This window comes from Lepidochelys kempii, chromosome 8 (assembly GCF_965140285.1).
Source record: "Lepidochelys kempii isolate rLepKem1 chromosome 8, rLepKem1.hap1, whole genome shotgun sequence".
NCBI classification, from domain to species: domain Eukaryota; kingdom Metazoa; phylum Chordata; order Testudines; family Cheloniidae; genus Lepidochelys; species Lepidochelys kempii.
The window spans coordinates 14,382,658-14,398,949 of NC_136387.1; the positions used below are offsets into that span (position 1 = coordinate 14,382,658).

A 16,292-nucleotide genomic window follows, 5' to 3' on the forward strand; every position below is an offset into this window, starting at 1 on the left:
TATTATGAAAACATGCATTATTAAATATCCAAATAAATTAGCTGCTACAATTTAAATATAAGTATGTCCTACAAACATGTCAGACTTTGATGCACCCAGAAGGGAAACTGAAGTCTTTCAGTGGCACAGCTAAAGAGGTAGGACCAGAAAGGCCCAGAGAAGCAAAGAGTCTCCAGGCAGGAAGCCCTGGGGGATGTGATCCCACTCCAGGGCCAGGACTGCTTAAAGAGCCAGGATAATTTGAGGGAGCCCAAAAGGGGCTGAGACACAGTTTGGCCAGGGTACTTTCATAGGCCCTGCTGGACTGATTGAAGACTGAGCCCTAGGATAGGACTGCACATTGAAGGACCTTACAGAGGGTGCTGAAATAGGCCCCCGGTTGGACTTATATCCCAGAAGGAGTTTGCTTTGCTTTTATCACCCAAACAGACTGTGTGAGATTTGGCCGTAGGGTTGAGTCAGCAAAGACCCACAACAAACAGTGTGTGTGTGTAGGCACACACTCAGCTAGGGGGCACTCGCGAGAGTGAGTGTACCCCATTACAACCCTTTTTATCAGTGTTTCCTAAAACAAACCATGATCAGGATATTTTTGGAGTTTTTTCATATATATATTAGCTATAGAAGAGAACTGTAGATGCAAACTGCAAATCTTTAAAATACTACATAGTTTGGTAAACATAATGAGCAAATTAGTAATATTTTAAGTCTTATATTTCAGACAAATGTTATCTGGCATTTACTGTACTCGGTTGAACCAGGAGGGATTTTTATTAAAATTACATCTGAAACATGAATAATTTTATGCCCTTTCTTACCTGATCACCACGCTTAAGTCCAGCTTCTGCTGCTTTGCTGCCTGTTTCTACAGTCTCTACAAAAATGCCAAAACCCTTGTCACTTCCTCCAACTAGACAGAAAAAGAGCGGTGAGTCTCTGGAAGGTTTTTGCAGAGTAATTTGCCTCCACTTTGCCTTAGCAGCACAGGCAATATTCAACAACCTGAGGTGACCCTTCATTTTCTGTAAATCAGAAGAGACACACAAAGGAATGCAATGTTTCTTCATCTAGAATTGGAAGAACAACTGAAAAGAACAATGCCACAGAAAAAAGGATTTATGAACTTAAGGATCCAATTCTTACTAAAAAAACAAACAAACCCCAAACCCTTTTCTTTCTTGAAATACCATCAAGAGATAGTAAAATTGTATAGACTACTCATTTCTGTTTGATTCTGTACAACCATATGTACAATTTAGACCAAATAGGACTGTGTTAAAAGCTGACTGTAGATTGTCTTCTTCTAGCACAAAGACTTTTTAAAATATTCTTAAATCACAGATGGAAAAAACCCACCTCAGTGGAAAGCATGACACTGATACTTTTTAGTCCTACCGTATTTTCCAAGTTTTTTTCAAATTCTTCCAGAAATCGTGTCATAGCAGGATCTCCTTCAAAATCATTAAAATGATTGTTCACCCACAATAAGACCACTCTGGTGACCTTCAGAAACAAGATAAACATGAGGGTGGTTTTTGGATGGGTTGGTTTTGGAGTTAATAGTAAGGAAAAAGATGATGTACATTGTAAACACATTTGTTTGTGTGGATTTAATCTGATATGCCATTATTTTCGACACTGATGCTACACAGACTTTTCACAGAAGTAAACCAAAAGCAGAGATCACTTTTACTGCTTTTAAATAATCCCCGAGTCATTTTCCTCCACTGCACAATTAAACTGATCAGAAAAGAAAAAATCAAATTTGATCTGAGGGGCTGGGCTACTATCTACAGTGACACAAAGTCAACGCCAATTAATTTCCCTTCTAGTACTTTTAGTTTTGCTTAATTCAGAAACCTTACACTTTTCAAATTGCCACTGTGAATGATCAGTCAATTTTTTAAGCATTTCTAGGAAATGTATAGTAACAATAAAACATTACATCCTGAGAACCTTTATCTCCATTTTTTGACAATGCAGTTGACTGTGCTTCAGAATTACTATACAACTCTCATAATATAGTCAGCCTGTCAATTGCTCAAATCTCTATTAAACAAAAGTGCTCAACAATTACAGCAGTTTCTTTTGTCTAAAAATAAATTACTTCCTATTTTATTTGCTGAGACAGTTTTCTTTCTTTGCAAGTCCACAAAAAAGTTGCTGTATGCACAAGTGCTTTTAGTTTCACATTGGTAAAAATGTTATCCAACCCAGGCCCCCCTCCCAAGTCATTTTTAGTATCTATATACTCAGCCCATTTTTAAGTCACTCTTCATTATGCACAGAAAAGAAAAATCTTTAAAGTGCTTGACATGTGTGTGACATACCCAGGGCACAATCCAGATTAATGAACAGCTGTGTCACCCCTGCCTTCTAGCCCGGGGTGTCCTTTACAATGCTTTGCTGCTGTAGCTTCCAGTCTGGATTGCTCACAAACAGCCTCCGGCATGGAAGTCACTCCCAGTTATATGTCTGCGTGTATACTGCAGTCAGCCAGCCACACGTAGGCTCTTACTAGCTTGAATTATACTGCAGGGTGAACCCAACACACTTCCAATCCCAGATTTTCCCCCTGAAATGTTTGCCCTGTACTGCCCAGCTCTCTCCTGGACAATACAAATTTATATAGGTCTGTTATTTCATCAATGGGAATATTATGCACATATTTTATCATCCCAAATGGAGTTTCCCCAAACAAACACACTGGATTAAATAAAACAATAAAACAAGTTTATTAACTACAAAAAGAGATAGATTTTAAATGAATACAAGTAATGAGGTATAAAAGTCAGAAATGGTTACAAGAAAAATAAAGAATAAATGTAACTAATGCCTAACTTAACAAACTATGTTAAATTGAAAGAAAGTTCTCTCAACACTTGCACTCAACAGTCTTAGTGGCCAAACTTATAAGGCCAAGACCCCTTCTTCTGTTTAATGGCTGCTTTCTTTGTTCCTTCTAGTGCAGTGAATCAATGGACAAAGAGAGTGAGAGCAAGAGAGGAGGGGTGCCTTGGGGTGTTTGTTCCCCCTTTTATAGTGTCAGTTCCTTCCCCCTTGGAAAACATTTCCAGACGAAATTCAGGATGACAGGCAGTCTGTGTGGAAGGAAACTCCATGCTGTTTCTGTGCTAAGATGTAGATTTTTTTGCCCCATCCCTTTTCCTGCCAAAAAAGATGGCCACTTAGCAAGTAATGGCCCATCAACGTTGTTTACACCTGCCTGAAGTATCAGCTTGCCCTTTGTCTTTGAGGGACTGGTTTGGCCACTCCCCACACTCCCCTGGAAAACATAGTTTTAGTCATGACCTCATCTTATGTTTATAACTTCACATATAATAACAATACTGCTACGTGCATTTTGCCATGACATTATTGATCAGCAAACTATGAGTTTTTAAATGGTATCTCACAAGCAATACTTTATTACAATAGTGTGTAGGATGTGGACACAGAAGTACATTCTGTCACAATATGGAATAATCAGGTCAGACAGACTACTAAAATCATGTGGCAGATATTCTCTGTGGATCTACACAATTTTCACATTTTTAATTTAAAAAAAAAACCAACTAACACTAATTGTCAAAATGCATGGCACAAAAAAGGGAGAAAGAACAACATGGAATTAGCTGCAAAACACAGAAAAGACTGTAATTTTAAATACTAGCTCCTTCACTGGTCAACAGGTTTTGTTCTAGGTCAACTCTAGTATATATGAAAAAAGTCAGCTAAGAACGTTATTGCCATCTGTTTTGAATAGGCTACGAACAAAAACCATCAGACCATATAGGTTTTATTTTGTGCGCACGTGTATATTCATACAGAACTTCACTTACTTCCATATACAGAAGTATTGTAATTTCATCAATTGCACCATCTACAACCCTTTTCTGTGGTGGCATAACTTCAGGTGCATGGTTTGTAGAAAGCTGCTTAAATCAAATGTACTTGCAGCCTTGGAAAGCTATTTTCCAAGAAAACAATGGAAGATAGGTCCAATGCTGTCATGAAAGCAACAGTGATATGCCCAGAAAATTATGGACACTTACTTGACCTGAATTACTGGCAAAAATGGGTCTTCTGAGAGGGCTGATTGTACCCAGAATATGAGAGAGTTGAAAATATTTGCTCTATGTGGAATTTGTGAACAATAGGTCTTGACTTAGATTTCAGATACACTGGCATTTACATATTAAGATCAGCATTTACACATTTTAGAGGCTATGATCTGGCATATCTGAATTTAGAATCAAAACTTACATGTGTGCAACTATGTGGAAGAATACCTTTTTATGCTACTGAAATATATTGCTATAAAAATATTTATTTTTAGATCATCATGGAACAGTCAGACTTTATCAGCACCACAAAAAAAGGTTAAAGATCGATAATATTTTCACCACAAAAGCTGGTCTGTTCATTTGACACCAACCTTATCCCTGAGGTTGTCCACTCTAAACCACTCTAGGAGTTTATCCCCAACTTCCAATGGGCTTGATAGAAATGTCCTATATGTTAAAAGGAAATCTTCTATATAAGTTGGGTCCACAATAGAATGTTCTTCTATTAAATGCATGATGAGTCGCTCTGGTGTTGCCTTAAAAATAGAAGTGCAAAAGGCTTTCAGGAAGTATCACACAGTATCATCACCCCAGTGATGATATCCAGGCTTTGAAGCATGCATAGTGCACCTTTTTTTTCAAATTAAACTGAGTGACTGATAAACTCTTAGAAAGAAAAAGTATCAGTGTGTTTAAGTTCAGTTCACATATTAAACATTTTGTAAGACTATGCACTATCTTGGCATTTATAATAGCATTTGGTTTGCACACACAATAACACTCCATCGATTTTTTAGTATGTTTTAAAATCCCTCTTCTAATCCAAGAAAACACAGATTAATGCATGTAAAGACACTACCAGTGGTTTCTAACATAAAACCAGAAAATATGTACTGAATAGATCCTGCTTTATTAATAGGAAGCAGATTTTGTATTTATATAAAAATATAAATCCTTTCTAATCAACTCTCTATTGAGCTGTTGTAGGACAGACAAATGTGAATATCTGTTCCAGGTTCCCACTGTATTTTCTGACAAATTACATTTTTAGCGATTGACAGGTAGAATATTAAGTAAATAAAGAAAATCACCTTAATAACTATATGTCCTTTCCTGGTTCCACTGCGATCTAGCTCTCTGTGCTCCTTTACCATAACAATTTCTCCTTCTTCCTCGACTTTATGAGTGTTTTTTTCCACATGGTTCAGAATCCGCCAGTAATCCTGCTGGGCTATACAAACAAACTGACCCAGAACAATATGGGGACAATTAATAAACCTGTAGTACATAAACACATCTCCACGCACTAAACCTGGGCAAACGTAATGCAATAGCGATAGCATACCATTTGACATCAGTCCAGTCCTGTCCAGTTCCACTAGATATTAAATTGTAAACAGAGTCCAAGTTAAATTGATAATCCCTCATACAGTACTACAAGTTACTGTGCAAAGACCAATCTTAAAAGAGAACTTAGCTTGTAAAAAGTGGAAATGGATATTTTCTGTTTAACTGTTCTTAAAGCATTTCAAACACACAGAAATACCATGACCTTAAGTGGTAAATAGCTACTTCAGCACAACACAGAAGTTCCTGTTTCTCAGATGATAGCAACATACAAGAAAATTGTTCCAAAATAAGAAGGGAGAACCGACAACTAAGGGCTTGTCTATATAGTGTTTTAGTTTGTACTAGAACAGTATGAATTCTAGTCCATACTAGCTTGTTGTGCACTAACTAGCGCGTGTGGACCCTGCTGGCCCACACCAAAAGTTCCCTAGTGTGTGTTAATGTAGCCCTGTAACTTGCACGAGGGAACTTTTAGTTAGGGTTGCCAACATTGCATTTCAAAAATAAGGGACTTTTTTTAGCATCCCTGTCCTTCCCTTTCTCCCGATATTGTTATCATAATTATTAATAATAATAATAATAATCAGTACTCACCTACAATCACCAGCGGTAATTCTTGCTGCTTTTTGCAGCACTCAGCAACTCCTGATCTTGTTGTACAGAGTGGAAAACATGCCTTTTAATAAGGGACTGTTGGCAATCCTACTTTTTCACATGTGCCTCAAGGGCCCACATGAGCCATTTAGTGCACAACATGCTAGTGTGCACTGGAATTTACACCCCTCTATTGCAGACTAACGCATTGTGTAGACAAGCCCTAACTTAACAGAGTGCCCACCCTTCCAAGTGTCTCACCCCCACCAAGTGCCAACTTCCTTCATTCTATTTCCGAAATAAATATCATTATGTTAGATGAAACCATATTATCTTTTTTATTAACCGTTTAAAATTGTGAGAAAATTATACACAGGTATAATCTTACCTGACAGTCATCTACTTTGGTCCTAACCACTCCATTCATGTACTGTTTATCCAAAGAAGGGGTAATCCCAAAACTATTTCCCATACAGAGACTTTCAGTTTTCCCATCTGGATGGCTGATTTCCACCGTGCCGTTTAAAATAACATACCAAGAATCAAGCTAGAATGAATTTTAAAAAAAGTATGGATCTCTCAGCAAGTTCTAATAAGAAAGATAATTCAATGCTTATCTCCCAGAAGTATTTACCCATGTAGTAGTAAATATGCTGTCATTACAATTTTGTAACATTTCATTCAATACAACATGTCAAGGACTGCTGTTTGCTGTCCACTGACTTGTAAGCAGTAAATGAAAGATGAGCCAAAATAAAAAAGCTTATTTCTAGCTCCACAATCTACCAAGTGCTAATAATTTCCAAATATTTGCATGTCCTGTTGCTACCCTTTTGACAACGAAGACTATGGCATGATACTATATTTTTTACATAGGCATTAAAATATGATCACTGGAAACTCAAATTTGCACAAGAGGAGAGTTGAGTTAAGCCAATGGGTAACAATTGCACCAGATCAAAAACATTTTTTAAAAGGTTACTTCAGAAAAGGGATATTATTTCGTGGACAGACAATTTTATTTTTTTACTGCTAGAAATGACCCATTCTTTTATGACATTATAAATACATTTTTGTAAAATAACCCCTAACTATTAGGTAGCAGTACACAAATAAATTGTAATATACCAGATTACTGTTCAAGTACTATACATACAAATTGTTTAATGCTATTGTATGTCTAGATTTGAACATATTAATACCCAGAGTTTCAGTATAATACAGTGCTTAAATTATGTTATGTTCTATAACTTACTTCTTGTCCATCTTCAAGTATGATGGCTCCTGCTTGTTCTACCACTTCAAATATCATAACTGAACAAAGCTCTCTTCTTACAGACATGGTCATGTTTGCAAAGGCTGGGAGTTGATGCATAAATTCCAGTAATTGCTCTATTAGATAAAGGAAACATTGATTTGAAGACTGCAAGGCCTGTGCCTCTAAGGTACCATTACCCCCTGCAGGTATATTAAACCTCAGAGTTAAACTCACTGAAGGAATTGCTCAGTGGTATTTCAATCACTATTAGTGCGCCTGTGGCTAAATGAGCACAGCATGCATTTTACAATCAACATTAATAAAAGGAACCTGGCTTTTCAATCTTGATTGTGCTCTGATTGACTATTATGGCATCAAGCGTAAAATTATGATATCAAGCTAAGCGTAAAAGCACTTGAACTTCAAGCCTTTAGAAAAGTTATAAAGTATTTTTGCTGAATGATGATTGTAAGCTAGATAATATCAATAACATGAAATCATTTTTCAGTGTTCAGAGAAATAACCAGAGGAAAAGTATAAACTATTTCAATTTTTATTTTAGTGTTAAACTAATGCCAACTTCAGCTTGGCGCTTGCAGAAATCTCTTTTTGACTCAAATTCCTTGGAACTTAAATTCAGCCTCTTTATACCGTGATAATATCAGCCCTGCCAAAAATTCAAAAACAAATTTGCCAGCTTCAGGTAGTTAAAATTACTCCCTCCTTACCCCCCACATTAGCAAACTGTAATCACCAAAGTATTTAGCATCTCAGTGCTAATATTTTCAAACACCTAATTTCTCATAATAAATATAAGAAGAGAATAATAGTCTAGTTTAGTTTATAAATTCTTTGGGACAACAAGAGTTGTAAAAAATCTCTGAAAAGCATCATCTATAGTTATAAGGCTATCTATTTATTAATAATTATGTACTTACACAGATTTCAAAGAAGTCTTTATTATTTGAGTTATAAAATAGATCATATCAAGGTCTCTCTCACCAATGTCATCATCTGTTTTGTCTGCAGGTTCTTTTTCAAGGCACTCTCGTACAACATCTCGCCCCAGTAACGGATCTGAAGTTCTGTCAATATCTTCATCTTCTTCTTCTTCATCTTCAGAGTCCACAGGTGCTTCTGGGAGGCCTGTTAAATCTACATCTCCCATATCACTTTCTGTAGCCTGTAGAAAAGAAATGATCAGGCAGTAAATTCAATTTCTACACAGCTTTAACTGTTTATGGCCTAAGCTTATAGTCCCAGTCAGTTTATACCACAAAATGAAAAAGAATCCTTTGACCAATAATTATGAGCTACAAGTTATGATAGCTCAACATGTTTACCACTTGAATACTTAAGGAAAGATACTACAATGAGATTTACTATTACAGAAAGACTGGTATAAATATCTATCTGGTGCATGTAAATGCATTTGTTTTTATATTTTATATAAAAAGCATACATAAGAGGACAGAAAAGTATTTTTTTCATAAATCAGGGATGACTATATATGTTGTCACTCATGAATTGTAGTCATCCCTGACTTAGGAAAACAAAAGTAGTATCTTGCACCATACATTCTCTATCTTTGTACATATATACAACCATTGCAATTTTATATGTTGCTGGTTGAACTTAAATTATCTAAATGATCTAAACCACAATTCATACAGGTCAGTTAGTTAGTTAGTTAGTATGTACACATTACGCCTCTGGCGTTTAGGGCAGTGACGAAGCTCCTCCACTCCTGTCTGTTTCTGGCAAGTATTTCAATGGGGCACAGCGGGGGAACCATTGAAAGATCATGCAGTGTAGTTGGAAGATAAAGTGCTGCTAGAAACCTAGGTAGTATAAGAAGCAAGGAGTTCTGTGGCACCTTATAGACTAACAGACGTATTGGAGCATAAGCTTTCGTGGATGAATTCCCACTTTGTCAGATGCATGTAGTATAGTTATTGTACAAGCTCAGCTTTGGATACCAGAGTTTAATTTCAGTTGTTCAACTAGAATCATAGAATATCAGGGTTGGAAGGGACCTCAGGAGGTCATCTAGTCCAACCCCCTGCTCAAAGCAGGACCAATCCCCAACTAAATCTATGACAGAAGAAGAGCAGGAGACACTGGAAATGGTTTAGTTAGGTCACAACTTTATTCCCAAATGTCTGGGAGTACCTGGCAGATAAAAGTAAGATAATTCCATAATCATTGTACTTATACTGGGGGATGAGGGGGTGAGCTGCTGTCCACTTTACCCATCATGGTCCCCAGCCAACCTACCACTGGGACCTGGCCACTCCCCATCCCCAAATGAAGGGGGGGGGCGCTATAAAAGAAGGGTGGTTGGCTCCCTGCCATACCAATCACAGGAGCCAAAAATCCCTCATTTTTGCTCCTTTAAAGACCACGTCCTTTAAGTCCTTTACCAATGCATTTAATCTGATCACTGTATCCCTTCCCTACAGAGCACCTGCACTGGACATCTGCAGCACTGTATACCTTCCCTACAGAGCACCTGCACTGGACATTGCAACATCATAGCCTAAGCCCCGTTTTATGTTTGCCCCCAAATAAGCCCCCAGTCTGATGTGGGGAAGGTGAAAAAACCATCTCCTTGGCCTATCTTGCAGGGAGGGAAAAACTCCTTCACAGACCGCCAGGAAAGGAGCGATTAGCATAACACCCACAGCAGATCATGACAAAACCTGGTATTTAACTACCACAATGGGTGGGAGGGTAGGTGCTGCTCCACCTGGTATTGGTAAAAGAGGGCTTTTCTTACACTGGAGTGGAACTAAATAATCCTGCGTCTCTTCTGGTCACCAGTGGGGATTGGAAAAATGGGTGACCATGGGATGCTGACCTGGTCTGAAGCTGCTGCAACAAGTCGCTTTGGTTCTCTAGCCTTTAAAGGGGTCACACCCTTTTCCTACAACACAGACAACGGCCCCCACCACTTCATGTGGGGTGAGGTCATTTGGTGTCCATTCAGTTTGCATATCTGCCCTCTCTCCCCTGTGTCTTCCTTGAAGCTATCTAGCCGTGTGCGGGCAACCCTCCCTCAGTTCCTTCTCTACCACAGAGCCCCTTAGGGAGAATTCCAAAATCGAGGGGAGGAGGGCTGGTTGTGGAGCACCCATCAGGGGACACATCGCGAAGAATCATCGTTACTCACAAGGCGACTAACGTCCTCTTTTGTGATATGACTACATCTAATTTTTCCTGATTCTTGCAGTGAGCAACTTCCTCTTCTTCTTCTTCAGTAGTGTCCCTATAGGTGCTCCACTGTCGGTGACTTCACAGCAGTATCCCCCAGGAAGGGCTGGGACTTGAGAGTTGAGTCTGTTATTACAGAGTACTGAGGAGCAGAAGATGGCATGGGAAGCTGCAAAAGTGTGGGCAGAAGCCCCAAACTCTGCAGACTGCTGAGACAGGGACATCTTTAAAGAATGCGACTGAGGTAGAAATTGACCTCATGGAGTGTGTACAGACTCTGGACAAAGGCAGCAGGTGGTGTCCTTGATAACAAAGGTTAATGCAACCTGAAACCCATTTGGATGGTCTTTGAGCTGATATCATGGAGCCTTTGGATTTTTCCATGAGGAATAGGAAGAGTTTAGAGAACTTCCTAAACTCCTTAGTCCTGTCCAAGTAGAATGCTAGTGCTCTTCTAACAGCTGCCATATCCAGAATTGCCTCCCTGTTGTCACTTTGTGGTTTTGGGAAAAAACAGGAAGATGGATCTGTTGATTCATATGGAAAGTGGAGGTAACTTTATGGAGAAACTTGGGATGCAGCCTCAAAATTACTTTGTCTTTAAAAAAGACCATGTATGGAGGGTGTGCCATCAGGGCCTCTATTTCTCCTATGTGCCTAGCTGAGGTGATGGCAATTAGAAATGCTGTCTTCATGGACAGGTGTAAAAGAGAGCAAATTGCCATGGGCTCAAAGGGAGAACTAATCAAAGCCCTGAGAACTTGGTTAAGATCCCAGGCTGGAGAGGGTGGTCTCACATGTTGGAAGAGATTCCCAGTGCCATAAGGAATCTACATGTCAGCAGGTGAGCGAACACGGAGTATTGTCTACCTGACAGTGGAAAGCCATTATGGCCACAAGATGTAACTTAAGGGAGCTGAGTGAGAGCTCTGATCTCTTGAGGTAAAATGTAGTCTAAAATCAGAGGGAGGGAAGACAAGGTTGGGGCTATGTGCTTAGAATGACACCAAACTTGGAATTGTTTCCATTTTCGTAGGTAAGTATGTCAAGCAGTCGACTTTTGGCTATGCAGCAACACATCTTTCTCCTCATCAGAGCATTCTGCCTCTAAGTCTTGGAACCAAGAAGGAGCCACGCCTGAAGGTGGAGGACCACAGGTTGGGGTGAAGGATCAGCTTGTCGCTTTGAGAGAGCAGGTGGGCAATGGCCCGAAGAGGAACTAGAGGACATTTTGCCATCTCAGTCAGGTAAGGAAACCAGACTTGCCTTGGCCAGTAGGGGGCAATCAGAATAATTCTGGCTTTCTCTCGTCCAACTTTCAACAGGACTTTGGACACGAGAGGAAACAGGGGAAAGGCATACAAGAAGTCCTTGTCCCATGGGAGGATGAGGGCATCTCCCAGCAAATGTTTCCCCAGGCTGGCCCTGGAGCAGTAACAAGGACATTTCTTATGTCTGTAAATAGCAAAGAGACCTGTAATCAGGGTTCCCCAAAGGGCAAATATGTCTTGTAACACTTCTGAGTTCAGTTCCCAATCGTGGTTGTGAGAAAAGTTCTGACTGAGACTGTCGGATGTCACATTCTGTGTCCCTGGCAGACAGGCAGCTGTGATGAGCACGTTGTGACGGATGCACCTATTTCAAAGTTTGAGTCCTTTGGTACAGAGGGAGAGAGATCTGGCACCCCCAGTGATTTATGTAAAACATACAGGTCACATTGTCCGTCATGACCTTCGTGTACATGTTCTTGATGAAAGGCAAAAAGACAGCCCTTAGCTCCCATGGAGGGTCACTTCTGTGGAAGACCACTTGCCTTGAACCTTGTGGTCATGTAAGTGAGCTCCCCAGCCTATTAAGGAGGCATCCATCATTAGAGTCACCGTCAGTGGCAGCTGCACAAAAGGAACACCTGCTTGGACTTTGGATGGGTCTTTCTATCAGTCCAGGGAGTGTTTTACTGCGCAGGGCAGTGATAGCAGTTTAGCTAATCTGTCCCTGTTTGGGAAATAGACAGAAGTGAGCCACATCTGAAGACACTGCACAAACATCTGAGCGTTTGGGGTGACAAAGGTACATTCTGCCCTGTGACCTAGCACCTGTGGACAGTTCCTGGCTGATGTTTGAGGGTTGGCCTGGGCTGTCTCTGTGAGACTTGTAAGGGTGGTGAGGCTGTGTAGTGGAGGAATGTTCCCATTTGTTCTGTGTCTAGGTTGGCAATAGCTACTGGATGGATAATCCCTATTATTCTAGCACAAATAACAGAAGCACCCAAATTAGTTTATCATAGGTAATCTAACAATGTTATTATGAAACTGGAATGAGACACAAATGTCAACATAGTTTTGCTAGACAATACAATATTTTGGTCCCATTCACCAGTCATTTGAAAAAACATATATTGCTAAAACTGCATCAGTCAAGCTTTTTTTTAAGCATAGCTGTAATACATTGCTACTACAGCAGATTTTTTCCTCTAACTACTGGTCAGTCCTACAAATCTTATATGGCTTCTTTCTTGGTATATTTTTAATAAAGATGTACCAAATTTTTGGAAGCCAATTGTTTTTCTATTCTCCATGCAGCATCTTTCTCAGTACTGGTAGATTCATTCATGTTTATTAGAGTTACTACAAAAAGTTTGTATGGAATCACATAACCAAAGTTATAGATCAACTCAATACAGTCTCTCAAAGCTAAATCTTGCCTAGAGATTATGTTGCATGCCCAGAAAGTCCAGTCACCTGTTGATATTCTTAAAAGGAATAAGAAATCGTATAATCACTGCCTTTATCTCTTCAAAACTTTACTTACCAAAAACAGACTAGGATTATCAGTAAAGACACCAGTAAACTGACCCCACACCATTTGATTAATGCTACAACAGTCTTGTAATGTGTAACATTAGCCAGGACCGGATGCCTACAGCAACAATTTTATTGCAATCAATGGATGCTGAGAAGTCAAACGAAACTGAGAGGAAGAGGGTAACATTGGCAATAGAAAACAAAATCATGCAAGCAGAAATATGTCCAGCTACATAATACAATTTTAGATGCACTATTTTGATAACTACATAAGATCATAGGCAAATGTGTCTACATACTTAATACTACTGAAATCTCAGTCACTTCTGCAAGCTTATTCCTATTTAGAATCACAGAAACGTAGGTCCAGAAGAGACCTCCAATGTAAGTTTAAAAATACAAACCTTCACGTTAAAGATGGATCCTCGAGTATGGCCCCAAGCCCCCAATTCTGCACAATTTCGCTTTTGCCTACAGATCTCAGTGGAGGTCTTGCAGGATGTTCAGAAACACAAATGCAGTGTGAATGGCATAGAGTCAAGTGGATTGAGCCCCATAATCAGCTTTGTGGAATTTTCATGAAATGTAGCAAAAGTTTTCATGAGATCTCTCTATAAATGTGAAATGAAAACTGGTGTTTGGACCTTCCCCTGTAGCAACTGACAAAAGAGTAAAATGTTTGGATTGCAAAGGTCCAGATATGTGCTAGGTGCTACCCTAAACAAGGAGAGACATGGCCCCTCCTCTGAAGGACTTACACAAAGCATTGCTTTAGTGCATGAAAGCTAGAGAGTGAAACCAGCTAAAAGGAAAAATGAACCAGTTACCCTGGTTTTCATTGTCCAAGTTGAAAGAAACACAAAAAGGGTTAACGCTGAAAAGAACTGTTAACAGTGAGGGTAACTGACCATTGTAACAACTTGCCTGTTGATATGAAGGATTCTCCGATACTTGGAGTCTTTAAATCAAGGCTGGATGTCTTTCTAGAACTACTCTAGCTCAACCAAAAGTTATGTGCTTGAAGCAGGAGAGATTCTGGGGCTGTGCTATGGAAGAGGTCAGACTAGATGATCATAGTGGTCCCTTCTGGCCTTAAAATCTATAAATCTAAAGTATCTATCCAGACCCCTATGCTGAAGCAGGACCAAGTAAACTTAGACCATGCCTGACACATTTTTCCAATCTGTTCTTAAAAACCTCAGTTGACGGGGATTCCACACCCTCCCTTGGAAGCCTGTTCCACACCTTAACTATATTTATAGTTAGAAAGCTTTTCCTAATATCTAACTTAAATCTCCCTTGCTGAAGATTACCCATTATTTCTTTTCCCACCTTCAGCGGAGATGAAGAACAATTGATCACCACCTTCTTTATAACAGCCCTTATCATATTTGAAGACTTATCAGGTCCCTGCTCAGTTGTCTTTTCTCAAGAATAAGCATGTCCAGGTTTTTTAAACTTTCCTCACAGGTCAGATTTCTAAATCTTTTATCATTTTGTTGCTTGCCTCTAGACTCTCTCCAATTTGTCATCATCTTTCCTAAACTGCGGTGCCCAGAATTGGAGACACTACTCCAGCTGATGCTTCCCCAGTGTCAAGCACAGCAGGACAATTACCTTGTGTGACTTTCATATGACACTCCTGTTAATACACACCAGAATGATATTAGCCTTTTTAGCAAGTGCATCACATTGCTGACTCGATCAATTTGTGATCCACTATAAACTCCAGATCCCTTTCAACAGTACTATCACCTAGGCATTTATTCCCCATTTTGTAGTTGTACATTCGCTTTTTCCTTCCTAAGTGAAGTACTTTGCACTTGTCTTTACTGCATTTCATATTGTTTATTTCATACCAATTCTTCAATTTGTCAAGGTTGCTTTGAATTCTAATCCTGTCCTCCAAAGCACTTGGTGTTTCAATGGAGATTATATACAATTTGCATTACGAAACTGAAGTGTTAAAAAAGTGAAATTACTTTTTCTATTACTGGTGCTTGAGCTATATTTGTAATAATCCTGGGGCTTTATGGCAGATCAAATCAGCTGAGCCAAGTACTGAAAAAGTAAAATTTCATTTGTTAGAAAAACAAAAAACAACCACCGCAGAGCAGAAAAATGCTTTAATTTGCCACAATGAGGAACAAAGTAAAGAATGTTGGGCTCCAAAGCTCTCAGTGACTATTCAATATATTTCCATTTTAAGACCATCTTCAGACAAGTTTTGTTGTAATAATTGAATCTAGAACCTGAAAGAGAGACTTCGGTGTTTGGGGAGCTAAAGTAAAGTTAGGGGAGCTAAAGTAAAGTTAAATATAAACTCAACAAAATTAGATGAACAGAACATTAAGCAACCCACACAAAGCAATGACAACCTGACTGAATTCAGTCAGAGTACCCAAGATATTATGTTTCATGTTGTTTTCTGTTAAAGGACTAAATAAAGGTGGTTAATTTTACACACATTGTGTGATTCTTTTACAACTAAAATGGAATAATCTAACATAAGGCTAGCGCTAGGAAGCTGCACATATCCATATTCTTAATCTACACATGGTGAATTCACCTCCCTGCCTCACACACACCTGGTCAGCAGTATCCTCTACATGTTGTGGACCTTCTCAGAGAAGACCAAGGTCTTTGCCCATCTCATGTTACAAGAGAATTAACACTCTGCTAAATTATTATTTGTATTAAGGCAATGACTCTGGTGGAGCACTGTGCTAGGGACTGTCCAAACACATAGTAAGAAATAGTCCCTTCCTCCAAGAGTTTGCAATCTAAATAGACAAGACAGACAAAGGGTTGAAGGGCACAGAGGTAAAGTGACTTCCCCAGATTCACACAGCAGTGGTAGAGGTGGGAGACAAACCAGTCTCCCAAGTCCCAGTCTACTGCTCTATCCACTCAATCACACTGCCTGTAAAGTATTTATCAAAAGTAACATTCTGGTAAGGTAAGTACAAGACTATGGGTATGTAAGCTGAACAGAGAGTGAAATCC

General features: G+C 39.2%; 1 protein-coding gene across 16 annotated transcripts in view; it reads right to left on the reverse strand.

Moving 5' to 3' along the window:
- The window catches only part of RAPGEF6 (Rap guanine nucleotide exchange factor 6), a 227,803-nt gene that overhangs the window by 59,489 nt on the left and 152,022 nt on the right, over positions 1–16,292 (reverse strand). For all 16 annotated transcript variants that reach the window (XM_073355612.2, XM_073355616.2, XM_073355615.2 and 13 more), the window contains 7 exons: positions 8,272–8,452; positions 7,267–7,403; positions 6,400–6,558; positions 5,159–5,311; positions 4,439–4,603; positions 1,396–1,503; positions 819–1,022 (listed from right to left, as the gene is read on the reverse strand). In XM_073355612.2, the coding sequence (XP_073211713.1) occupies positions 819–1,022; positions 1,396–1,503; positions 4,439–4,603; positions 5,159–5,311; positions 6,400–6,558; positions 7,267–7,403; positions 8,272–8,452 (1,107 nt within the window). The remainder of the gene's footprint in view (positions 1–818; positions 1,023–1,395; positions 1,504–4,438; positions 4,604–5,158; positions 5,312–6,399; positions 6,559–7,266; positions 7,404–8,271; positions 8,453–16,292) is intronic.